The 27,420-nt window shown below is 43.4% G+C and overlaps 1 protein-coding gene and 1 long non-coding RNA gene across 15 annotated transcripts in view; one reads left to right on the top strand and one right to left on the bottom strand.

Moving 5' to 3' along the window:
* The window catches only part of TENM4 (teneurin transmembrane protein 4), a 2,292,082-nt gene that overhangs the window by 2,183,160 nt on the left and 81,502 nt on the right, over positions 1 to 27,420 (top strand). For all 14 annotated transcript variants that reach the window (XM_075126359.1, XM_075126347.1, XM_048840453.2 and 11 more), the window contains 3 exons: positions 7,844 to 7,963; positions 16,413 to 16,674; positions 20,319 to 20,586. In XM_075126359.1, coding sequence (XP_074982460.1) covers positions 7,844 to 7,963; positions 16,413 to 16,674; positions 20,319 to 20,586 — 650 coding nt within the window. The remainder of the gene's footprint in view (positions 1 to 7,843; positions 7,964 to 16,412; positions 16,675 to 20,318; positions 20,587 to 27,420) is intronic.
* Positions 21,074 to 26,716, bottom strand: LOC142071497 (uncharacterized). The gene is made up of 2 exons (XR_012667525.1): positions 26,012 to 26,716; positions 21,074 to 24,578 (listed from the first exon to the last, which is right to left on the bottom strand). It is a non-coding gene; the product is annotated as an uncharacterized LOC142071497 (long non-coding RNA).

Here is a 27,420-nt window from a genome sequence, read left to right as displayed (position 1 = left end):
CTGAGAATGACTAATAACTAGTCCTATAAATTCTACGGTGTAAGTCTGCATTGAGCAGAATGATGGCAGAAATACATAACGCAGGGCTTGAAAAGCTGGGCACTTGCTAGCCAGGGAACTAAACCTACACACCAGAGGTAAATACAAAAGGAGTTCAGGAGAGCTGGTATCTTCTCAAAGAGACAATATTAAAGTGCAACAGCAAACTATCCCAATGCAAAGGAAAGAAGGGAAGAATAAGTAACAGGCCAATGTGGCTACACTAGGAGCTCTTTAATGACCTAAAAATTAAAAAGGAATCATACAAAAAGGGGAAACATGGATAAATTGCTAAGGATGAATAGAAAAGAATAGCACAATCATGTAAGGACAAATACAGAAAAGCAAAACACAAAATGAATTACACCTAGCCAGGGACATAAAAGGCAGTAAGGTGAATTGTAACTAGATACTTAACACAATTAATATTAACAGTAGGAAGGAACACAAGCCAAAATAGGGAAAGACCAAGTTAAAGAATATTTAGATAAGTCAGATGTATTCAAGTTGACAGGGCCTCATCACATTCATCCTAGAGTACTTCAGGAACTAGCTGAAGCAATCTCAGAACCGTTTGTGATTATCTGTGAGAACTCTTGGAGGGTGGGTGAGGTCCCAGAGGACTAAAGAATGGCAGACATGTACTATCTTTAAAAGAGGGAAGCAAAGAGGACCTGGAAAATTATAAACCAGTCAGCCTAACTTTGATACCTGGAAAGATACTGGAACAAATTATTAAACAATCAATTTATAAGCACCTGGAGGATAAGAGGGTGACAAGTAATAGCTATCATGGATTTGTCAAGAACAGATCATGCCAAACCAACCTAATTTCCTTCTTTGACAGGGTTACTGGCCTAGTGCATGCGGGGAAGCTGTATATGTCATATATCTTGATTTTAGGAAGGCTTTTGACACATAGTCCCACATGACATGCTTATAAGCAAACTAGGGAAATGTGGTCTAGATTAAATTATTATAAAGTGGATGCAAAACTAGTTGAAAGTCTGTACTCCAAGAATAGTTATCAATATTTCATAGTCAAAGAGGGGATGTAATTAGTGGAGTCCTGCAGGGGTCTGTCCTGGGACCAACAGTATTCAATATTTTGATTCATGACTTGGATAATGAAGTGGAGAGTATGCTTATAACATTTGTGGATGACACCCAGCTGCGTGAAGGACAGAATTAGAATTCAGAATGACCTTGATAAATTGGAGAATTGGTCTGAAATCAACAAGATGAAATTCAGTAAAGGTAAGTGCAAAGTACTTCACTTGGAAAGGAAAAATCTAACGCATAACTACAAAATTGGAAGTAACTGGTTAAGTGGTAGTACTGCTGTACAGGATTTGAAGGATCACAAATTGAATATGAGTCCGCAAAGTGATGCAGTTGCAGAAACGGCTATCATCACTCTGGGGCATATCAACAGGAGTGTCGTATGTAAGGCAAGGGAGGTAATTGTCCTGCTCTACTTGTCACTGGTGATACCTCAGCAGGAGTACTCCTCTGATGGTAGGACAAGAAGTAATTCACCTGATCTGTGGGTAGGACAAGAAGGTGGGACTGAAGTAACTGGCCTAATCTTCAGCAAGGAAGATTAGGTTAGATAATAGGAAAATTGTTCCAACTATAAGGGTAGTTAAGCTCTGGAATAGGCTTCCAAGGGAGGTTGTGGAATCCCATTGGAGGTTTCTAAGAACAGGTTAGACAGATACCTGTGAGGAGTAGTCTAAGATTATTTGGTCCTCCCTCAGCACAGGGGGCCTGATTATATGGCCTCTCACCGTCCCTTCCAGCCGTACATTTCTGATTCTATAAAAAACAAGGTAGAGAGATGCTCAGATACCATGGTGATGGGCTTGGTGTAAAAACCCAAATAGGGTACACTGTGAATCTAGAGCTGTTATTGTACATCTTGGTGAATAAAAGCTTTATGGAGATGCCTCAGATACCAGCTTCATTATCTGTTTTCCTAAAACTATGCCAGCATTATACTGTTGGTTTTTTCTCCAGTTTTCCTTAACCAGTTTAAGTAATGGGCTTTGAATATAACATTTTGATTAATTGCCTGCATTATTTGGGACTGTATATTTTTGAAGAATGAGTGACAAAATGTAGAGCATTTCTGCAAAATATTAACAATTAAAAAACAAACCCATAAAAGAACAACACGCTTTCCTGACGCTCAAGTGATGGGGCATGTACAGCTAGCCTAGAGGCATAGGCTAAAAAAAGAGAACCAGTCGAGTTTAGATCCTGCAGACAGACTAGATTTGACTTCCCTTTGCTGAGTTGGGTCGTTTTTGTTTTTTGCCTGACATTCCTTTTCGCCGGTGTCTCCCACTCCATCAGCTCCTCAGGAAGTGGAGCTGCAGAAGCTGTCGCAGACTCTGTCTGTCAGTGCCACTTCAGCAAATCTCTGAATGCACAGTTGATCGGATATCAACATGTTTAGGTGGTCCTCAGCCTGACACTGGCATTCTGGTGCTCCGTTTATTGGCAAGGTTCTCTGCCTAGCCTAATTAATTTGTTTTGAATCCCAGCTGTCTGACATATGCCAAACTCTTTCAGGAACTCACTTGTGTTATACATAGCTGTGTGGGAGCCTTTCTGGATGGCTACTTTTTAATTTTAATTTTCCTTGGGTTTTTTTTAAGTCTTTCTTGTTTAACGTCTCAAGAACCCTTCCATTTCCATTTTCTTACCAAACTTCATGATTCAAGCGACATCCAGAGGTTTGTTAAGTAGTTGTCAGCTGTCGACTTTCCCCACTGCTAAACTAAACAGGAGGAGCCAGGTTGTGGCTCACCCTGTGCAGGAAGAGAGTGTAAGGAGTCTTCTCCCTCGTAGCTGGGAGACAAGGGTCCAGGAACTGCGCTAGGTTGGCACTGTCATTGGCACTAGCTTCCGGGGCAGAGTGGGACTGTACGTTATACTGCATCCTGCGCTATAAATGAGCAAAAGGACGATAGAAGCAAGTGACCTAAGACCACATCTGTAATAACTTGCTTTACTAGTAGGATTTTTCTCTGGCGCTCATCACCAGGGTATCTGAGCACATCACAAACCAGTACCACAATACCATAGCGGTATAAGCACCTATGTCCAAGACAATAGAACATTACTCCATTTATCCTCACAATGTCCCGGTAAGATAGAGCAGTGCTATTATTCCCATTTTACAGATAGGTAGCTGAGGCACAGAGAGACTATGTGACTTGCCCAAGGTCACACTGGAAGTCTGTGGCAGAACCAGGAATAGAAGCTAAATCTCCTGATTTTGACATGAGGGCTTTAACAACAGAAATATCCTTCCTCTCGATTCACTTTGTGGAGCTCTGATGAAGCCCCATCTGGAACAGAATGTTCAGTTCTGGGCACCTCGGTACCAAAAAGATGTCAAACAAAGTTGGAAGTAACTTATAGAAAAGTAACAATAACAAATATAGGGACGTGGGGAATTCTGAGTGGAGATTAAAAATATTTAATACAAATAACATGGCCAAAGAATGACTAAGGGGGTGTGGAGAACATGTGAATCATCCAAATGTATTTGAAGCCTTTCAGCTTCCAAGAAAAAAGGAGCTAGGGTTGTGATACAATGGGTCATGAGTAGGAGTAATGGCGTAACACTAAGAAATGGAAAAATTAGCACGAACACCAGAAAATAATTCCTAACGGTGAAATATATGAGCCTCATCCAATGCCTTTTTTAAATCAGTGAGAGTATTTCCATCAATTTCAACAAGCATCAGATTAGACCATGTTAGACTATGGGATAATTTCCCAAGGGAAGTCCTTCAGGAAAAGGAATGCCTTTATTTTGTCTACTGTACAATGCCAAGCATGTTCCCAGCACTAAACAAATAATTATTAATAATAATGCTTTGGAAAGCCCACTGCCTGAGATGTTTAACATTAAACCAAAGAGCTAGGAAACACACTGTAGGGAGCAATCTTTCCTGGCATGAAGATGGATTAAATGACCTACTTGGGATTTTTCCTTTGATTTCTAGTATTTTATAACTGTTGGCATACTTGGATTTTTTTCCTCCCCCGCATGTAAACACAGGTCTTACTAAAGAAAACAGGACTTTCTCTATACCTGTGGAAGGGAAGAGTGAATGTGTCTCTACTTTTGATGGCACTGGGCCCTAGATCATTCCCAGGGGGACAGGTGGACATTAACTTAATCTTCTAGTGATTACAAATTACTTCACAAAGCAATGGTCTAAAATTACTTTGTCTCAGACTCGCCATCTAGCAAGCCACATGGTAGCAATTCAGCAATGATTTAGTGTTCCCTAATTATAGGGAAACCTCTATAGAAAAATAAAAGACCAGAGGGGTTGGGAAAGGCTAATTAAAAAAACAGACTGGAGAACTGGTTATTGTAAAACAAGGGATCTGCACAGCCACATGTAAATGCAGTCTTGAAAAAATATAGTTCAGCCAGTAGATGAAGTATGTTAATAATTCATTGGAAAGACAAGGCTACAGCAAAGAGACATTCAGTTTTGCTCAACTGCAGAAAACATCTTCAGTGCTGGCCAAACTAGACTGATGGAATAAATCTTCCCTATTAACATGAGAGATAATTTTATGTAAATATATTGGGAGACCTTCCAAGCAGGGCTGAGAGTCTTTGTGGTACCACTTAACGTGTTTGCACCGTAATTGCATTTAGACCAAGGTCTTCTGAAGGAAATGGCTGACTAAATTAGCATTAACCAGGTTCCTGGGGGGGCTGAGTGCATTGTGGGTAGTCAGTTTCGCCTCCAGAAAGGACACGATGACACTGGAGAGGCCAGCTGCTTACAAAGCACAGTGTTAATTGTTTTTCCCAAATGGGGCAAATTTTATCAGCTGGGAAAGTAGAAAATTTGAGGATCTGATCAGGCAAAGTCTGGGATTCAGTATCTTTCTCATCCCCATCCCACTTCAATTAAGTTCAGATATTTGTACACACTGCCCCAGCTTCTTTTTGTGACTATAATCTGGGAAGGACTACCCTCTGGGAGTAAAGGACTTGTTATAGCCCTCAAGGGGATTCCTGGGGGCCAGATAGGCTTTCCTGAGAGTTACTTGTCTCCTAAGATGGGCTGTCTTCATCCAAATCGGTAAGTAAATAAATGGAGATGGAGCAAAGAAGCTGAGCGTGACAATTTGAAGAGTTGTTGGGGGGGACATCATTCGATGGAAGCTAGAAGTGCAGATGTGTTTGTTAGAGTTTCCCCGTTAGAGTGAGTTCTTTTGCATATTTTTATTGTGCCTGTAACTGTGTGGCTGTTCTTTATCCCTGCAGACCTAAGTGCCCATGAACTCATGAAAGCTATGGTCCAGATCCTCAGCTGGTGCAAAGCAGCAAAGCTCTGTTTACACCAGCTGAGGATCTAGTCCAGTGTGTTGGCTGACTTTACTCATAGGCTTTCATCTGCTTAGACTCTGGGAGAGCTACCATCATAATTGTTAGTTTTTTGTCTAGGGCACCAGTTAAGGCATCTACAACATTTAGTCTCTTTGTTTCCTCTTTGCTTGTAGTTTGTGGGGAGGCAGTGGAAGAAGGTAGCAACCCTTCTCCATTATCTCATGAAAATGTGCTTTATTTGTATTTCTGCTTAACCACTTTAAAATGAGCAAGCAGTCATCAGTAATGCTTTTGGTGTTGGTTTGAATAGGTAATGGTAATTCAGCCTGCCGAGTCCATTGTTCCCAATAGCAAGAATTTCTTGGGCTTCGGAAGAGGAGTCCACAGTAATGCTTATCCTTCCACAAAAATGTAAGGATGATCAGAAGGCTCAAGGACTTGGTGACCATTCCAGACTCTCCTTCAGCTCTCACTGAAGAAGATGAGAAGAATGGTCTTGTGGGTAATGTAGAGGCCTCAGAATGGAAGTTATGGGTACTGCCTCTGGCTGTCCACAAACGTTACTACTTTGAGCCAAATACTTTCCTCGTGGTGTTCTGTCAACTTCAGCGGGGTTACAATAGGGTGAATGTGGTCCTCTGTGTCTTTGTTTCCCCATCTGTCAAACAGTGATGGTCATTTACCCAGTGTCCTCGGATGTCACAGAGCTGAATTGTTAATACAGTGCTTTTTGATCCTTGGATGGAAGGTGCAAAGGAATACAGAAATTATTATTGTCTTACTGATGGGACTGCTTTTCCTTCCACATCTGTGTGAATCAGGAGTAATTCTGTTGAAGTCATTGGATATACACCAGAGTAAAACTAATATCAGTGAAATAGAAAATCAGGTGCATTTTATCCTGTTTTTTCTGGGACTGACCAAAGGGGACATAGGAATCAAGTGAGTAGATACTAGAACTGAACCTTCAGAAGCTTTTGTTTCTGTGTACCTAAATGCCAAGTTTTGAGCCATACCCTTCCATCAGCATATACACAAAAATCCCTACTTTAATCAGTGGAGAGTTCTGCTATAACTGGATGGCATGACAACTAAAAAGTCTATCTTCTGTGTCGTGGAATAAATATCCAGTGAAATCCTTATTTGATACACATATTGGTTCTCGCTGTGCCATACAATCTTTGCCTTGTTGATGCACCCCTTAGGCAATAACTTGTGGACTCTGTGGTTTTCCATGGTAATAAGAGATTGTGTAAGTGCTTTTCTACGCATTGAGGGCCAGATCTTCAGCAACTGTAAATCCGTGTGGCTCCATTGAATTCTCTTATGACAGATTATAAATTGAGCTCTGGTGATTTACACCAGCAGGGGATCTGGGCCTAAAGCAGTAGGAACATTGGCTTCCAGTCTCTGCTGGCTAGCATGACATTGCCTGCAAAAATAACACGTCATATTATGCCAGCACAAAGATACCACAATTTATTGTTATCACTCAGAAAAATAAGTACCTTGAGATAGACACTGAGATCAGACACTATCAGATACACAAGATTGTTGTCTTTTTTGGAAGCTCCTTGCATAGCTGTATGGTAAGATGTACAATCTAGGGCTTTGAACAGAGACTTTGGAATAGAGACTTATGTGTTCTATCTTCGGCTTTGACATAGATTTGCTGAGCGATCCTGAGTAACTGAAAACCAACAGAATTCATGTTTCCTATCTGTAAAATACGAACCTCACAGAATTAATCGGTGTTGTAAAGCACTTAGAGATCCTTGGGGGAAAGGTGTCATAAAAGTGCAGAGTAGAATGGAGTAGGTGTAATCTACAAACAATCGGCAGTTCTGTTTTTGCATGCTCAATTGCTGAAACATTCTGTAGGGAATTCATCTGATCCTTGCAAATTTGTCATCGTTTTTTCTCCAAAGCAGTAACACTTCCTTATGGACTATGGAAGACCTGACTCATCAAGGCCAGCACATCTCTTTGATCATCAGAGGACTTAATTGCCATAAACCTGCCCATGCAGTATTTAGTACATTTCCATCCTCCTCTGTTCTAAAACATGTTTTGTCCTTAATCAGACCAGTACTGTCAAGTATATATGAAGCTGAGTGTGCTACAGCCATGTCAGTATATCGTGTGCCCTACAGGAGAAGATAGCAGAGAACAGTATATTTGCCAGTGGTTGAATATTACAAGAGTAGAAAAAAGGTGAAGCCAAATTCTGCCCTCAGATGTGTGTGCACAACACCCAAGTCAGCAAGAGTTATGTGCCTCCATCTGGGGGCATGATTTGGCCTACTGAATTTTATTGCTTATTGTATTAGGTATCCCTGTGTGCAGGCATTCACAGCAGGGTAAGTCGGGGATCACTCCCGCATCTTTGACATGATTCACCATTTCCTATCATTTCTTTCCTTCATGCAGCCATGCGTGTGTGATTCGAGGTCAGGTGATAACATCAGATGGAACCCCTCTAGTTGGAGTGAACATCAGTTTTGCCAACAATCCTCTTTTTGGATACACAATCAGCAGGCAAGATGGCAGGTATGGTTTCTGCTATACATTTTACAATATGTAAGTACCCAGAGCTGCAAATAGGGCAGCCAGCACTGGAGAGAGACTCTCCTAGCAAAGACACAGTCACGTCTGGGGCAGCCTGAAGACACTAGTGTTATTGTTAATATTGATACTGATATTATTACAGAAGTGCATAGAAGCACTGGGGCTCAGTTGTGCTAGGTGTTGCCCATGCATATAAAGAAATTATGGTTCCTGCCCCAAACTGCATATTCTTCATTGCTTTATATAGACATTATTGGGCAAAAATAATTAAACCTGTAAGATACAGTATTGCTAGAGGCAAGTGGTTAAAATTTGAACAGTTCCACTGAACCGCAACAAAATCACTGAATTGGGCAGTCTTTTGTCTCTCAGTACTAACTGGCTCTCTTTTAAAGACAAAAGCTAAATATAAGGAGTAAGTTTCTGACTGATGGAGCTGCACATATTCTAGCTAATGGTGATTAACACGAGCACTTTGGCGAGGATGACCTAGCTTTGCTGATTTTAACAGCTCTCCAGTCTGACACTAACATTAAGGATTTGGATTGACCTGGCTAGAATAGCCAGTGGGGTGATAATCAAGGAGATGAACACTTGCTAGAGATAGTGTGTGTTATGTAGTCTTGACTTGTTCCCCTGGGACTTGGTGCCTGCTGAACCACTGAAACTTTTCAAGATGTGTTCTCATGAATGTTCCATCTACTGGAAAATACAACAGTAGAATCTGAGTAATAGGTACGTTTCCATGGAAAATGGATTATCTCAGTTAAATGAGCATAACTTACAAGAGAAGCTGGTACTTTCACGAGTCTTGTGGTTTAGAGACTATTGAGAAAGATACAGAATCTCTCACATTTACACTGTAATGTAACTCCATTAATCTCAGGCTTGGTCTACACCTAAAATTTAGGGCAGCCTAGCTACATCGCTCAGGACTGTGAACAATGTCATGCCCTGTGCAACTTAGTGATGTCCACGTAACCCCACCGTGGACATAGTGAGGTCGAGAGAAGAATTCCAGCAACCAAGCTGCCGCCTCTCGGATGGGTGGAAAAACCACTTCCGTTGATTCAGGAAGCATCTGCACAACAGCATGACAGCAGCACACAGGTGTAGCAGCCCAGCTGTGGCACGGTAGCCGCTGTAGTGGAGCCATATACCTGCCTCATAACCTCCTGATTGGCAAGTGAGATCAGAATCGGGCCCTAGCGGTCAAATGCACTGCAGTGTAAAGGGCTGACACAAAGCCGACCCAAGTAAAAATAATAATGCCTACAAAAAACTTGACCATAGGTAGACAGCTGATGTGCTGGAACTCCCTGTTTTTCATGCTGACCAGCATCAGCTCATTACTTCCTTGTGCTCTGTCTGTTGGTCTCCACCTGCTGTCTACTGTCTATAGTCTTCCACTTAGACTATAAAAACAACAAGGAGTCGGGTGGCACCTTAAAGACTAACAGATTTATTTGGGCATAAGCTTTTGTGGGTAAAAAACCCACTTCTTCAGATGCGTGACTTTAAGCTCTTTAGGGCAGGGCCCATCCCTTTGTTCTGTATTTGTGCAGTGTGTTAATGCTATGCAGCCCTGATCCATCATGGGGGCTTATAAGCAAATAATGAGCCTAGCATTGCACAGGGCCTGGACAGGCATCACTTCTACCCCCTACAGAGCAGGTACAGTACGGGCAGCACAGCGGAGCAAGCTTCTTCCATACTACGCCAGGCTGTGCTTCAATAATTTTCTACAGGGACTACCCCTAGGAAGGATAGGTGAAACAGCGCTTCAATCCTGTGTTCACTCACAACCACACTCTCTGCCGCCATCTAGACCCTTTGCACCACTCCGGCATCTTACTCACCAGCAGAGAATGGCCCTGTTGGAGGGGAGTTCTCAGCTCGTGTTAAGCTAGACTTACTGGCTCTTACACCACATCCTTCCCACCCTCAGTGTAGCGGGGCAGGGAGAGGTGCGGCCAATGTGCCAGTGTGCTCCACCAATTTCCAGTTAGCTAATGTTCCCTAGGGAAACCTTGCCAGCTGGCATCGGATAGAACTGCTCCCAGGAGCTCACTGCCAAGGGCTGTAAATCCAGCACCGATCACAAGTACTAGATTCAGTTAAAGTAATAGAAAGGCGGCGATCAGCAGTGCCTGAACATAGAGTATATAATCAAAATAAGTCCCAGGACCAGGCCAGCATTCCTATCAGTAACTGCTGGAGCCCCCCAGTCCCAGAACGAGTGGAGTTAGACAGCTCTTGCAGTCAGGCATACTTCCTTATGATTTCCCCTCATTATGTTCTGCTTATGTGGTGCTGTCATTCAGGTCTGGTGCTTTGTGCTAACAACATTTCAGGACATGATATTCAACAAATAGTCTGATTACATTGTTGAGGATCTTGAAACATGAGAATGAGACTATAATTGGCCCCAAAATATTGTCTTTGACATGCACTCATCTATTTTCTTGCATGATCAGGCACAACACTACATCTGCGGGCACTGGAGGGAGGTAATGTATGAGTAGATGAAAGCATTCTTCCTTTAAAGAACCAAAAATTAGTTAATTATTCACTGATATGATATGAGAGCTATTTATAAAATCACTTGAAATATTGGAGGTACCAGAGTCTAAAGGTGGGAGTGCAAGGTGGGAGTCAAGAAATCCTGAGCTTTAGTCACAGCTCTGCTGCTGATCTAGTGTGTAGCTTTTAGACACATCCCTTAATCTTCCTATGCCACGGTTAACCTGCCTGTAAAATGAAGGTAACGCTTTCTTCCTGCCTCGCTGGGGTGTTTGTGGATGAAATACTACATGTGACGTGCTTTCCAAATGGAAAGCATTATTGCTATTACAATTGCTGTTCTGTACTTCAATATGTTACAACAGCAGGACCCTCTTCTAATAATCTTTTCAACAGAACAATTTTAGCCTGAGACATTGTCTACACAAGCAATTTGGGCCAATTTGACTGAATCAGTTTAGAATCCAATTTCGTTAAATCACTGCAACCCCCTTGTGGTCTCAGAATAAGAAGGTTCACACAAGGGAATTGGGCCTATTCAACTAAATTGGTTTCTAAACTGATCTAATTAAATCAGTGCAACTTTCTTGTATAGACAAGGCCTAAAATGAATTTCATTATAACTGGAATTCCAATTTTCAAATTGCAATGAACTGTAACAAATTAGGACTTGAATTCTACTTCACTGTAAATAGTTTCACTATATTCTGGTTTACTAGAAGTGGGTTTCATCCTGTTGTCACACCAGTCAACTGTAGACTCCAGGGGTGAAATCCTGTCCCCACTGAAGTCAGTGGCAAAGCTCTCATTGTTTTCAATGGATCCAGGATTTCATCCAAGTTTAGGCTGCATTAAATAACCCCAGAAAATGAGACCAAATTAAAGGCCCATATGTGTTCTCAAACTATTTATCATGAAACTTTCAGATCCCAAGGCATAAGGATAAACCAACTCTTGTCAGAATGTACTATTGTATATCTGACTTTTCTGTGACACAGAAGGACTGGAGGGCTCAGGACCTGGTAATGGATTATAAAATATATTTTAAAATAAATCTTTTCACCACTAGATTGCTGGATCACACTGGTAGTGGGTAGTGACAAGCAATTGTGACCATCTTATAGATGTTTGTGAAATGTGTTGGATGATCATAGTGCACTGCAGCTGTCTCTGCTGAGCCTGTTCTGGGGATAAATAGAGGACATCCTGGACTGGACTGTCCCTTGGGTGTCTTTCTAAGATAACCAAAACAATAAGTCCACGTAGGTAATATGACTTTTTGCAAATGGAAGAAAACCCATTGTGACAGTTCTCGGGGCACCCAGGACTGTGAGTCACCTTGTTATCCTCTGCCTCTAGCAAGAGGTGCCCCCCCCCCCCCAAAAAAAAAAAAGTTCAGTCTGTTGCAGAGCTGGCTGGCTTCATAGGAACCAGGAACCAATTTTTCATGGGAACATTTCTGCTCCCCAAGGTGAAAGGATACAGAGTGCCTTTCTCCACTCTGTGCTATACTGAAACAGTCTTTTGTCTTTTTTTTTTTAAGTTGCCTTTCCAGTATGAAACATGCATGAACTGTCAAGTATCCAGATGGTCAGAAGTTGACAGCTTTGAAAAACCAAAGCCACTGTTAATAGCTACAGGTCATGAGCTTGTGACTGGTGTACAGTACATCCAGATAAGGTCAACAGGGAAAAAATTTCAATTGACAACCATGTAGATAATATTTTATTGTTTTGTGTGTGTGTACATATATTGTGACAAACCCAGACCGGTTGGGTGTAGGAGTCTGGTCCTGCTGGGATCCTGGAAGTGGGAGGGCAGAAGCCCACTGCTAAGGGACCTCCCGCAGCCTAAGGGGAGGATCCACAAAGTCCAGGATGTCAATTAATTACTGGGGACAACTAAAGATATAACAGAGACAGGAGTGAGGTCACAGGGCTAAACGAAGGGAACCTGTTGGGGACACCGAGCAGAGAACCCTGGACAGCACTCTCTCCTCCTCGAAGGTGTCAAGGGAGCCAGCGGACGCTGCCCAGAGGAACTCTGCCCAGATGCGTGAGCAGACGGAGGATCGGAAATAGGCCCCGCAGTCGCAGGAAACCCCATCAGCCAACCTCCTCTCCCTGGTGTTGTAGATAGCCATTTTGGCCAGTGCTAGGAGGAGGTCGAAAAGGAGGTCCTGTGGCTTGGTGGGATTCTCTGGCTGTTGTAATGTTCCTTTTTTATTTGCAAGTGGTTTTAATTGTTTGCAGTTGTCTCTGATGGTTTTCCATTGAAAGGCTTGGGGTGGAGCAAGGCTAGACAATTGAGCCTTGCATTACATCGCTGGCTAACCAAGGCGGGGTAACAACTCCCTCCTGCTAGGATGGGCCATCGCTGAGATATTTTGTCCCCTGATGATTAACTTCTACTCCAAGTCCATAAAGTATACTTTCAGCATAATTACATTGTGCTTTAAATTCACCTGCACATACATTTCACAATGATTATGCATTTTGACCAGTTACAAGTGTTCTGTAGATACCGTACATGCTGCTCTTTATGGATAAGTTTCAGAGTAACAGCCATGTTAGTCTGTATTCGCAAAAAGAAAAGGAGTACTTGTGGCACCTTAGAGACTAACCAATTTATTTGAGCATAAGCTTTCGTGATCATCGGATGCATACTGTATGCATACAGTATGCATCCGATGAAGTGAGCTGTAGCTCACGAAAGCTTATGCTCAAATAAATTGGTTAGTCTCTAAGGTGCCACAAGTACTCCTTTTCTCTTTATGGATAAGTATCCCACAAAGCATGTGCTAGGTGCAGTGAGTTTGTCGGGTCTGAGGTGAGACTTGTTTGCAAAGATCAGGGGACACTTTGCCAGGGAGCCTCTGTGTCGCACCCCCCCATCCCTGAGATCAGCAGCCCACCTGAAAGCGTTATTTAGGGCTCTCATCCTGAAGAGAATTTTGATTATACTAATTTTTATTTCACTGCTGTGGGGTTTTTTTTTTAAATCTAGGCAACTTGGGGTATGTCTACATAGCATTTTGGAGCCTGTGGGAGCAAGCCTTCCAGCCCGCCTCCCTTCCCAAGCATCAGAGCCTGAGCTGCAACTTAAAATCGCTGTCTACACAGCTATTTTTAAAACACTAGTGCGAGCCCCGCTACCCAACTCTATCATCCCAAGCTGAGAGGTTTGCTGCCACAGGCTCCAAAATGCTCTATATTCATACCCTTCAAGGCTAAGCCACGTAACTCAAGAAACAGTAGCTGATGAGTGACTGTGTCTCTTGCCGTACAATGCAAGCCTCTGTGTTTTCACAGCTGCTTGAGTCTGACATTAGATCGATGCCTTCCCTTCTGGCTTGGGTTTCATGTCCACAGGAGAAGCAAGCTTTTTTTCCCTGCAGGCTAACATGCCTGACCAAAGCTCATTAGAGCCCAGGGCTCCTAGCAGCTCCACTCACCAATGACAGAAGCAGAGGCGTTTCTATAAATAAACCATTCCTAGTTTTCCAACCGTTGTTGAACATCATTTTTTTTACATTTATCCCTTCCTTCTTTCGCCCTCTTTAGTGCTCAGCCTTGTGTGAAGTGAGCTTTTCCCTTCTAGTAGCAGGGCTTGCCAAATGCTAATTGACTGTTAAAAATGTCCTCATCAAAGCACAAAGGCTGCTCATCTAGCTGGCAAGCCAGGGCATGAGTTACCCATTAGGCTTTTAAAAGCCAAGTTACATAGGTCTGCCCCCACTTGAGGTACAGAATAAACCCCTTACAAGTCTGGAGGTTTTAAAATGCTCTCCCCATGCCCTGTGGACTTGAATAACTTTTTTTTTCATAAAAAGAAAAGGAGTACTTGTGGCACCTTAGAGACTAACCAATTTATTTGAGCATGAACTTTCGTGAGCTACAGCTCACTTCATCTGATGAAGTCTGATGAAGTGAGCTGTAGCTCACGAAAGTTCATGCTCAAATAAATTGGTTAGTCTCTAAGGTGCCACAAGTACTCCTTTTCTTTTTGCGAATACAGACTAACACGGCTGTTCCTCTGAAACCTTTTTTTTTCATAACTACATTCACTAAGCAGCGTTTAAGAGCCATCCAAATGATGATCGTGGATGGAAAAACGAATTGTTACGGTGACCTGCTAAGAGTTTTTTTTAAAATGTCACTGAGCTCTTTTTTGCTTCTCTGTGATCTGTGAAGAAGGTTGGAAAGTTTTTTAATTAATTAAAAAAAGGGGGTTTCCTGCTTTTTTTTTTTTTCTCTCTCTCTCTTTAGAAATATCACCTGCACCAAATCTGGACTTTCTTGGTTTTGCCTGAGGATTTATTGGGGGTCTCAGGGCACTTTAGGGCTTGTCTTCACGGCCGTGCTACATCGGCACAGCTGCACCGATGCATCTGTGCTGATGTAGCATGCCTAGTGAAGATGCGCTGTCTCCCATCGATGCAATTACTACACCTCAATGAGAGGCAGAAGCAGTGTTGGTGGAAGAGTGTCTTCCGCCAACATAGCACAGTGTAGACACCGCTTTAAGTCGATGTAACTTATGTCACTTGCGGGGGGGTTCACACCCCTGAGCAACATAAGTTACAGTGATTTAAGCAGTAGCGTAGACAAGCCCTTAAGGTATTCAGGATGGTACTTAATCATGTGCTTACCTCAAAACATTTGAGTAGTACTATTGAAATCAGTGGGTTTATTCACATGCTAAAAGTTATGAACATGCTTAAATATCATCTTAACTCAGAGCCTAACACCTTAATTGAAGATGCACGGGTGTTATCTAACAAAGACTTCCTTTATCCAAAATGTTATTTAGGCATTGAAGTTAAATAGATGTTGAAACAAAGAAACAAAAACCCCAATGGCTTTAAAGTCTTACTAAAACCCCTTTCCATTTCAATTACTCTACTTTCACTTTCTTAGCTCTTGTGATGTCATCGTGTCATTACTTCTACAACATTTCATAAATCTTCCATAAATCTTCTGTTTCAGATGTGAAGTTCTAATGTAAAAAACAAGCAAGGGAAAAAATCAAACCGAAACACTTCCATGCCTTCGCTATAAATTACAAAGAAGCAAAGCAAGGGCAGTTTGGATTATGAGCTTTTTGGAGCAAGGACCATCTTTTTTTTTTCTGTGTTTGTACAGCACAGGGTCCATATTTAGGGATAAAAATTCCAAATCCATGCAGGGTCTGATTTTCAGAGATGTTGAGCTCCCCTTCGTGGAGCCGTGGGCATCTAGCTCCTCTGAAAATCAGACCATTACATTTTAAACCCAGTTATTGTAAAATCAGCTCCTTCTCCATCCACTCACCTGTCCCAAAATGATTTCTTTGTTGATTCATGTTCTCCCTGCCCTAGTGGGTGAGGCTGTCGCTAATACATAAAACAGTATGTTAGTGAGATCAGCAGTGGCTGCAGGGAAAACATAACCCAGACCTGAAGTCTGGGCAGGTAAGTGAAGGAGAAACTGCTTTCCAGATAGTTTATTTAAATGTGCAAGTCCATGCAATCTGTGACTGATATTGGATCGTAAACATGTTTTTAGAAATAGTAAATAAAACCTTTGAGGTCCAGTAACTCAGGAAACAATCACAAACATAAACTTTGTCTTTTAAAAAGAAGATAGTGTGCTTTAATAACTATATTTCTTGACTGAATGTCAAGACCCAGGGGTTCTATTCTTGTCTTTGCCACTTACTTACAGTATGACTTTGTCCAAGTCATTTAACCTCATTGTGCCTCAGTTTTTCCATCTGTAAAATAGGAGTGATAATACTTCTAGCTCACGGGGGTTTTGTGAGGGTTAATCCTTTAATATTTGCACAGTGAGGTTCCTGTTTGGAAGGCTCTAGACATGCCAAGTATCATTTGTTTTATTTTTATTTCTGCTTTCTCTCTTAAAAACAGCTTTGATCTCGTCACTAATGGTGGGATTTCCATTATCTTACACTTTGAGCGGGCTCCCTTCATCACTCAGGAACACACGCTCTGGCTGCCCTGGGATCGCTTTTTTGTAATGGAAACCATAGTCATGAGGCATGAAGAGAATGAGATTCCAAGCTGTGATCTCAGCAACTTTGCCCGTCCCAACCCCGTGGTCTCCCCGTCCCCCCTGACAGCATTTGCAAGTTCCTGTTCGGAGAAAGGCCCCATTGTTCCAGAAATTCAGGTATGAATTTTCTTTCTAAAGTGAAACATTTGCTCCAGGCAGTCAAGTGGAGCAGTGCATGTGGAGCTATGCGCATCCAGGAGTGTGCATCCTATTCTGTTTCTGTACTTGTTAAAACATTTTGTGACACTGATTTGGGCTTCACAGCTTTCCAGAAGCCTAGAGTCCTTGCCTAATTTACACAATACATTTACATACTTTTTAAAATCAAAAATAGACGCAAGGCCATAATGCTTGGTTTTGTTAATCTCTGACCAATAGATAATGAAGTGCTTATTCACCAGCAGCAAAAACTGCACTGGCTCTGCTTTGTCCACACCTCCCATCTACAGGAACAGGGTGGCCTTGGGACACATTTTAGGATGTAACAGACCTTCAGGGTACATTTCAGCACCCACTGCTAAAATGCTTAATGCTACTGTTCTGCTTTGGGGCAGAATTTTGGAATTGAACTTTCCCAAAGTTTGGGAACATAACTTTCAACCTTCAAACCTGAAGAAAATATTGTTGGGGTGAAATCCTGGCCCCATTGAACTCAATATGAATTTTGCCTTCATCTGCATAATCCCACATTGTGTAACATATAGTATAAAAACTCCCCAGTGGAAAAGTGCTTGAAATTCTACCATTGCATTCTATTAGACACACTTTTCAATAGAGAAATGTTAGATACAATGGACATAATCACATTTATTCCTTGAGGGATATAGGAATGCTTATTATATTGCAAAGCAGAGTCATAATACATTTACAGAGGATTCCAAAGTACTCAGTGGTCTGAAATGCCAGGGCTCTTTCTCAGAAATGCAGCAATCTCTGGAGTACAGTGTTGCAGCTATTTAAATGTACAGAACAGAATAACAGAGTCGTGCAACTGAAAGGGGAATTTAGGTAACCAGAATGGTAATTTCTTAAGTTAAATTTCTGCTGGGACATCAGGGCTAATTCCCAAGCAGTCAGGACCTTACTTTAATCTGTCATCCAAAAGGCATATTGACACTATTCAGATGTCTTTGTTTCTCATCAGTTTTTGGGTCAGAGTATTATGTGTGTCATGCTGAAGAAATTGGACAGAGTAATAGTTTCCTCGCTCAGTGGAGTAGGTGTGTGATGGAGGAAGCAGGATGCCTGGAATGCCATTTTTCTGTGGGTGAGCATCACCAGGACAGTATTGCTCATGAAATGCAGCAAAGCACAATATGCAACCATTTTGGAAGATCTTGTGATCCTTAAGATTTGAACCACCTCTTGAGGCAGGATCCTTTTAAATATATTCTTGGCATTTGTTTGATGTGTATTTACTACTCAGTTGACTCCTTGTCTGAAATGGTAGTCAATAGGGACAGAGAGAAGTCAATTGTGGCAGAGAGAAGTAAACATTTCATACACCGAATTGAACCAGACGCTGCAAAACAATACCTCGGTGGCAATTATTTCTAGCTGGTATTTTCCTATAGGGGTTGTATGTGAAGACAGATTGGATGAAAGGGACCACCTTCTTTGTACTGCTGCTCAGCTGGTCTCTGACTGAGCCTGCTGCCAGCATAGCTTGTTGCTAAACTTGCAAAATCTATCTTAAAATTCCTGGGTTTTCCCAGATCTGCCATTTTTCACCCTCGTAAGTGCATAGGTATGTAAATTGAAAAGGCTGCATTAGATAAAGTAAATATTTATGGATGTGGTGCAACAGTACTTTAACTTCCGTGATGCATAAGTTTGTCAAGTGCTGCTGTGCTCAGAGGTTGTGAGTTATCACTTGAAAAAGTATTAGGTCTTCGATAATAGCCCAAAACAGCCGCTCTTAGGAGCTTCATTTCCCAGATTTGTGGTTATTTATAACTAAAGCCCATATGCGAGGGGCATTCCAGCACAACTGAGGCTGTGTAAAGCTCTAACAAACAGGGGTCAAGTCTAGTGGTTAGAGCAGTGCACTGAAAAGAATTTCAGACTCCTGTGGTCTATTCTTGGCTCTGCCATTGACTGTGTACCTTTAGCAAATCCTTTCAACTCCTCTGTCTTTCACTTTCCCTATCAGTAAAATGGGTAGGGATCTTCTGAAGACTGGTTTTTATTTATAAAGCATTTTTTCAGATCCTTGAATATCCCAGGTGCTGTGCAAGTGCTAGAAGTATTGTTGTAGGCAGCAAAGCCTGTAGTTCACATTCCGTGACAACACTTTCCGTGACAAGACTCTGTTTTCAGTTGCTAATACATTTGCTATGCCGGCTATCTGTCTGAGACTGGTTTTTTGGAGGGAAGTTCCAGTTAAATGGTTCGGCCTTTTCCAAGAACAAGGCTGGGGGAAAATACACTGTTGTCCCCACGTTAAAAAAAAAAATCGTACAGCCATTTCACTGAGAAGCTCTTGCACCTTTGTGTTTTGGAGCAGGATCTGGAAATTTGGCAGGGTGCCCACCCTAATTTCGAGGATGTGCCTTTTGTCATCCCCAGAAAATCTGCCCTAAACTATCCAAGTTTTTACCCTCCCAAAAATCTCAGTTCATGTATGCTCTGTAGAGACTAGTGAGAGTTTAGCAGCCAAATTCTCTGAAGATTCCATTGGTACTGAGCACGCACAATCCCCAGGGCAGCTAGGGCTGAGCAAGACTTTTTCTGCAGTTTCTTGTCCCATTTGGCCGGGACTGCAGTAGTACTGGGCACTGGGACTGAGAGGAGGAAAACCTTCTCTCCTGGGCTTTCAGTGCTCCCCCTGCTGGTGCCCAGACAGCATGGAGGAGGAGGAGGAAGCAGGAAGCCTGTAATCCAAAGGGACAAGGAATAAGGTGAGAGGAGAGCTCAAGGGAGGGGGGGTAGGAGCAGGAGTTAGGAGGAGAGAACAGGGGCAGGAATGAGGAAGGATAGAAGCAGAAGGAAGACAAAGGGCAGGAGGGGAAGAAAGGAGCAGAGATGGCGGGACATTGGCAAGAGGTGAGGCTGGAGCTGGGGAGAGAGGGGACAGGAGCAGGGTGGGAGAGGATGGGCAGGAACCGGGTGAACTAGCAGCAGGAGGAGGGATACAGGGACAAATAAGGCTCAGTGTCTCACAAAGAGTCTAGGAGATGAAGATTGCCACCAACAGAACGCAGCAAGATATAGGGGCAAAGAGGAGAAAGGGGAGCATTGGCTGGGGGCAGGGCCGGCTCCAGGCACCAGCGAAGGAAGCAGGTGCCTGGGGTGGCCAATAGAAAGGGGCGGCACGTCCGGGTCTTCAGCAGCAATTCGGCGGCGGGTCCTGCAGTCCCTCTCTTCCTCTTTGGCGGTACTTCGGCGGCAGCTCAACCAGGCTTGGTTTTTTTTTTTTTTTTCCCTTCGCCACTTGGGGCAGCAAAAAAGCTGGAGCCGGCCCTAGCTCAGGGCATCTTGGTTACAGATGGCTGGAGCCTTTTTCTGCTTGGATCCCATTGTAAGCATTTTTAAGCCTCCTTTCCCACCTCACCGCCTGCAGAAATCACCCAGAGAGACATTCCTTGGCCTCCACGAATAACCCGGTACATCGTGAATATTTTATAGTTGATGCCTCGTAAATGGTTTAGAAACTTCTCAGAGAGCTTTGCTAATGATGTAAGAGTCTGATTAACTGCAACTTTGCTGCCTTTAGTGTCTGCTCAGTGGTGATTTAACACCACCTGGCTATTTTTCCTCAGGCCCTGCAAGAGGAGATTAACGTTGCTGGCAGCAAACTAAAGCTGAGCTACCTGAGCAGCCGCACGGCTGGCTATAAGTCAGTCTTAAGGATCAGCATGACTCATCCCACCATCCCCTTCAACCTCATGAAAGTCCACCTTATGGTTGCTGTAGAAGGACGCCTCTTTAGAAAGTGGTTTGCAGCTGCCCCGGACCTCTCCTATTATTTCATCTGGGACAAGACGGATGTCTACAGCCAGAAAGTGTACGGACTGTCAGAAGCCTTTGGTAAGCTCAGAACACATTCCTCTCTTTCCATCTTGCATGTAGGAAGTTGTTAAGTGGCAGTATACAAACCTTATCCTAGAATATCCTGCTCTTATGTTTTCTTCCCTTCACTGCCTTTTCCAGAATGTCATCCCAGCGTAACCGTTGTGGGCCTGATTCTCCATTGCCCTGCACATTGTGTGATCCTCTACGTCTGTAAAACAATTACACAAGGTGTGAAGCAATGGAGAATCGGGCTCTGTGTGTTCTTTGCACCAGCTCTTGAACCCAGCACCAACCGTGGTTTGTAGCCAGCTGGCTCTGCTGTTACAAATTACACCTGAGAGGACACGCACACAAATGCTGCGAATTACACCTGGTAGGACACGCACACAAATGCTACGAATTACACCTGGTTGGACACGCACACCAATGCTGCAAATTATACCTGATAGGTCACGCGCAGTTCGAATCTAGGCTGAGGCACATAAAGTCCACAACCGCAGAGTTCCCAAAAGACACTAAGTTTATTACGCTCGAGCATGGTGCCCCCCTGCTAGCCAGGAGGGGACCCTGAATACAGATTATACAAAGGTTATATACTTTTTAGCAAAATATGTTGCCCTCGTGCATCGGAAACCTTAACCAATAAACAAACCCTTTTCTTATCTACCACCTATCCCTGCTTGGTGCATTCCTCGTGCTAAACCAGTATGTTAATTACACAGCATGGTCCTAAAGCCATGCATCAGTAACTTTTATTATCAGGATGGGAGGCCTCACATCAAAGGCCAAGAGATGGGGTGTTAGAGACTGACAAAAAACAGATACTGGGAGTCAAGGCAGACTGGAGACAAGGAGGAGGATTTTCACAGGGATTCAGTATCTAAGGATCACTCCTCCTAGTGTATGATGTGCTTGATTTTAGACAATGGTGGGCCCCAAACCAAAATGGAGTCACATGTGCTAACTTTTCCTTAACAGTCGTCCCTTTTTTTTTTAATGTCAGTAAGCTATATCAGGGCTGAGTAACCGCGCTGCAGGGTTAGCAACTGCTGACAGCAGCTATTGCAGCATTGTAGGCATACAAAAATAACGCAAAAACAATAACAGTCAAAAAAAGTAAATACAAAATACGCCGTCCCCAAGTCCCCACATCCGGTAGCCATGAGGCGAGCCAGTCCCAGACCTCCTGGAATTCGGCGCTGGTAGTGTCGAGGCTGATGTGGTGGAATAGGGCTGCCTGTTGCTTGAGGATGTGGATGTTAGTTTCCACCCTATGGTGCTGATTTACAAATACACAACAGCTTGAGTTGACCAGAGCTCAAACCCCGCCCTGATTTGCAAGGAGATAATCCAGGGCTAGGCGGTTTTGCAATGTAGTTTGGGATAGCTGAGTGACTTCTATTTGAAGGGCAGAGAGAGCATCTGCAGTAGCATTTGCCATTAGTTCCAAAGCAGCTGAAATGTTAACTATAGCTTTTTCCAGCTCGCTTACTCCCAACCATGGCAGAAACCAACGCACAAAGGAGTGAAAGCCTTTGGGCCGTTGAGAAAGGGGGTTTAAAGGAATACTTTATCTGTCCCTCCATACTAGATTGCGGATCTCTCCCCGGGTCAGGTTCTGGTGTACTGTCACGGCGGGTACTATAGCCCCTAAGGTACATGTACCACACCATCCTGCTGGGAGAACCTTATAGGCTGTGTGATTGCATAACCAATACCAGCCAGACCCCTCGGGGACCGGCCACGGGGTCCTGGAGTAGGTAGAGGGGCCTCCCGCACCAGAGCTGATTTGGGTGGTGTTCTTGCACCCCACAAAATTCCCTACAAAAACTGTATTTTCTATGCCCTTACGTCATGACACACATAAAGCAGAATTACCCTGGGCCACCATATCAATAGACCATATTTGGATTGTAACATTCCAGTTAAATGTAGTGTCTGCCCATAGCTTAGTTTGGAGTGTTTGATTAAGGGGGATAGGTACCCCTACCAACGGGACCCCCTGACCAAAATATGTGGGGGTATGAATACAAATCCAACACTGCATTCGATTTACACCCTGTTTGATAGCGCGGGTTAAATTTAAGAAGCTATTGCCCTCCCATCCTTGTATTGGACTTGGGAATAGGGAGAGGAACCCCACAGGCAAACCATACCAATGTCGGCATCCTTCTTTATATCATACAAAAAACACTACCCTCAATGCAAGTCCAATAAACAGGAACACAAAAAGTCCTGGTGGGCTGTGAAGGTCCCAGTAGCTGGAAAGTTTAGTCCATGGGTTGGTCGTGGTGTTCATTCGTGAAGTGGCTCGTCCAATGGCTTGTCAGGGTCAGGTGGGGGTCCCAGCGCCAACTTAACGTAGCTATAATGGATCCAGGAACCTTTACCTGCAAAGGAGTGGTGGCAGATGGTGGGAGTAATGTTCGTGGCTGTAAGGCGTTTTTGGTATTTATACTTGCCTACAAGCACATGTTCCAGCCTCTGGAATAAACCCACCCCACCACTTCACTTCACATTCCCAAGAATACATCCCGCAACTTCCTCCCTGCCAATGTACAATGCTCCGTTTTTGCCATTAAGGCCAATTCTCAGTGTCTTTTGCAGTCAGGAATCCTTGGATTTTGGTGGTTTTAGCAGAGCAGGCGTTTTTTCTTTTTTCTTGGAACAGTCATGGTTTTGCATTATACAGGGGAGAGGTTACTAGCACGTCATCCTGTAGTGCTTTGGTTTCTTTAGCAAATACGGAATGCAGGTTAGCTTTGTCAGTGGACAAGGGCGAGGTTACTAGCACTTCACCTTGTTTTTTTTTTCTGCTGTTCAAAAGGAGGAAAGAAAAAAAAACCCAGGAGGGACAGGCTGATCAGTAGTCGAAGTGAAGTCATCTCAAGGTGGAGGGGTCTTTTTGCAGTAAGAAGCATGGGTCCAGGCAGTCACTCCTTGGCACTTCACAGCAGTGTTGGTAGTTAGCAGGACTTAATAAGGGCCTTTCCAGCATGGGGCCAGAGTAGTCTTTTGTTGATGGACCTTTATTTAGACCCAGGCGCCTGGTTTTAACAAATGGCAGGTTTGCTCAGGATTCTTGAAGCAAGACTTCTTTTACCTGTAAATACAGAGACCTAACACATTTCATTAATGTCTGGCAGTGTGTTGCAGATCTCACAGCTGCTTGGCACATTCAAGCCCCCCTCTTTCTTGGCTATTAGCCAAATCCTAGCTGTGAGTACTATCCTTGGGCAGGCCAGTGTCTTATCTTTGGACCGAGCCTGCCAGCTGCAGCGTTGAATTAGCTCGTCCTCCGTTTTATTTCTTTTCCCCTTCTTGGCTTTTATTAACTTGCAAAGGAAACTTTCACTTTTTACTCATACACCTTTGTTTAAAAAGGAACACATGTACATTGCCCATTATACAGCACTTTAGTCTTATTGTTTAATGTATGCCACATACACCCTTCCAGGAAAATGACTTTATTACAGAGCTTTGGAGCAACAAGCCAGGACAAGCACACCCACTTTTGAGGAGTCCACTTGGTACAACCTCTGGTGTCCAATAGCTTTCCTCCCTCCCCAGCCCTCTGGCTAGAAATGTGAGGTAGTCAGAAGGATCTCATGTATAATATGAGGAGTGGGTTAACCTTTCATGTCCTTGCTTCCAAAGACTGTTGGTGTGCAAATTTTAACAACAATTTTTTTCAATTAAAAGATCTGGCCAATGAAATTTTTTTTTTTACTTAAGCAAATGTATTAAACTTTAGTATATCATATTTTTTTGATATTATCCAAACACTTTGTATTCCAAGTTGAATAAAACAAGTATCTGCATTTTGATTTAACCCTTCTATTTAGTTTTAAACTAAACTGTCCTATGAAAAATTAAACACAGCAATTCTGGCCACAAGACAAACACCACAAGATAGGACATAGAACACAGAACAGAATTCCTATTGTGCCAGTAAATTCATGAGATGTTGAATTGCTTTTCAGCTGGCATCAGTTTTCTCTGATTTTCTGAAAGGCAAAAAAAAAACCACAGATATACCCCTTTTGTGCAGTCAGTCATTGCTTAAAATATTTCCTTTTTATACAAATACCCTTGTTAATTGCAGGCAAAACAGAGGAATTACCCATATTTTCTTGTATTTGTTTTATAGGCAGCCCAGGTTTCAGTGGCCTCTACCTTATCAGTTAGGTAATTTACATTAAAACAAATGCTTTCCAGCTTGCTTTTGGATCCACAGGTTAAAGATTCTTACTTTAAAAAGGGCACAATAAACTTTACCAGACTTTTGATTGCCTTTTACTTTTAACTCCCGCTGTCAAACACACAGTGACCTGAAAAGGAAGACACCACCTATTGTAGCCCTTTGGAGCCTAATAACATATTAATTAAGTAGCACTGTATAATTGCATTTCTTTGGAAAAGGGCCCATTTTTTCCAAAATGGCTGCAAAAAAGCCAAGAATTCTTTTTCTTTCCAGTATTTCACAAAGTTCAACTGCTTAATTCTTTCCAGCAACTACAGAGTTAACTTCTTACTTTCCTTTCTTAAATCACTTGCTTATTTCCCAAAACGACACCTAATTAACTTAGATTTTACCATTCCAAGTATTATTCCGGGATTTACGTTTTCCATTCCTGTAATTATTTACTCCTCTTTTTCCACTATGACCTCCAAGTTTCCAACGTGTTTTCCAGTCTCTCTATCTGTTGCCTGCCTGCTTGGGCCCGATCCTGTTTTTCTCTCTGAACTGTTCTTTCCATGAGCACCAGCTTTGTTTCAATAACAAATTAACAAGGCTGCCTAACTAGTCCCCAGCCCTCCTGGTCTTTTTTCTTAAATATTTTCACTTACAAGGGCTACCCGAGTCCTCCCCCCATGAGGCTTGTCACCTGAACAGAAAGCACGGCTAATTGGCAAGCAAGGAGGTGACGGGCATAAGTCAGAAAGCCGAGGGTAAGCCGGAGGAGGGGCAGAAGCAGGCATAGCACAGAGCGGGGCTGGAGACCCCTGAGATGAATAAGAAAAGGAGGAGGAAAGAGGACGTCCTTTCGCATGCGCATAAGCCCAGTTGTTCCATACATACCAATAATCCATCTGGGCTGGAGCTTTGTTTTCCAGCCTTTTCCTAAGCGCTGTTAATTTTTCCCCAGCAAAGGTGGCCAGTCAAAAGGTGGCCAGTCAAAAGGTGGCTGAGTTGTTAGTGCTGGCCACTCAACCTTGCACAAGATTACAGCTTTTTTTTTTTTTTACCTAACGCATGGGTACCAGAAATATTCCCCCAATTCTCGAGAATTTCAGCCTATGGGGTCCCCTTACTTACACTCTGCCCAGAACCCATAATGGGCTGCCAAAGGGACACCAAATGTGCCACCTTATCGCCTAAGCGACGGCTCACACCCCTCACACCCCCCCTCCTCGGAGTTCTCAAAGGTGAACTCACCCTGTGCCGGCTGGAGCTGTCCGAGAGGAGGAGTGTAGTCTCGCTTGTTGGGGCGAGCCTAGAGTCCCTTCGTGGTCGCTAAAACTGTTACGAATTACACCTGAGAGGACACGCACACAAATGCTATGAATTACACCTGGTTGGACACGCACACCAATGCTGCGAATTATACCTGATAGGTCATGCACAGTTCGAATCTAGGCTGAGGCACATAAACAAAGTCTACAACTGCAGAGTTCCCAAAAGACACTAAGTTTATTACGCTCAAGCGTGGTGCCCCCCTGCTAGCCAGGAGGGGACCCTGAATACAGATTATACAAAGGTTATATACTTTTTAGCAAAGCATGTTGCCCTCATGCATCGGAAACCTTAACCAATAAACAAACCCTTGTCTTATCTACCACCTATCCCTGCTTGGTGCATTCCTCCCGCTAAACCAGTATGTTAATTACACAGCATGGTCCTAAAGCCATGCATCAGTAACTTTTATTATCAGGATGGGAGGCCTCACATCAAAGGCCAAGAGATAGGGAGTTAGAGACTGACAAAAAACAGATACTGGAAGTCAAGGCAGGCTGGAGACAAGGAGGAGGATTTTCACAGGGATTCAGTATCTAAGGATCACTCCTCCTGGTGTATGATGTGCTTGCTTTTAGACAATGGTGGGCCCCAAACCAAAATGGAGTCACATGTGCTAACTTTTCCTTAACACTGCAGCTGAAGAAGTTGAAGTCGTACAGAAGGAGGAAGCTTCCTCTGTGCTGCCCATGTAACACTTGTATGGCTACAGCTCCTTCCCCTTTTCACGGACATCACAGAGCCCACCCAGGCCAAATGCCATGTCTGTCAATCGTTGCAGTAGAAAGGATATCAGAGTGGGGGCGGGGGAGCACTGAGCATGCATAGTGACTGCTCTGTGCCGCAGCTGGTTGCTCCCTGTCTGATCGACAGTCAGCCAGAGGAATCTTTAAAGGAGCCATGGTCCTTAGCTCACAGCTCTGAAATAGAGTTCAGCCAGGCGGAGTAGATCAGGCCTTGGCAATGGCAACAGCATGATGAAGAGCCCCCCTGCCCCCGTGTCTCCACTGTTGTTTTAAAACAACAGACATCCACCCCTGATCCTGTTCCTCCTTGTTGCCCTTGGAGCAATTCAGGGATAACTACAGCCCTACAACTAGACTCCTCTTTGCTCCCCTGTAGCCTGAGTGGAGATATGCCTCTCAGGAGGACAGCAGGGGGCTCTTTGTCTCAGTCTGCAGAGAGAGAGTGAGTCTCTTATTCCCACTTATACATGAGGCTAAGCTTCCTTGGGAGAGGCTGGTTGACGTGGCCTGCTGAGGCTTATGAGACCCTGTAACACTGCATAGGTGATGCTCTGGATGGAGCAACATGTACAGATAACACATAGT

Source organism: Caretta caretta, chromosome 1, assembly GCF_965140235.1.
Source record: "Caretta caretta isolate rCarCar2 chromosome 1, rCarCar1.hap1, whole genome shotgun sequence".
Lineage (NCBI taxonomy): Eukaryota > Metazoa > Chordata > Testudines > Cheloniidae > Caretta > Caretta caretta.
Note: the sequence above shows the minus strand (reverse complement) of the source record. Positions and strands in the feature narration are given on the sequence as shown.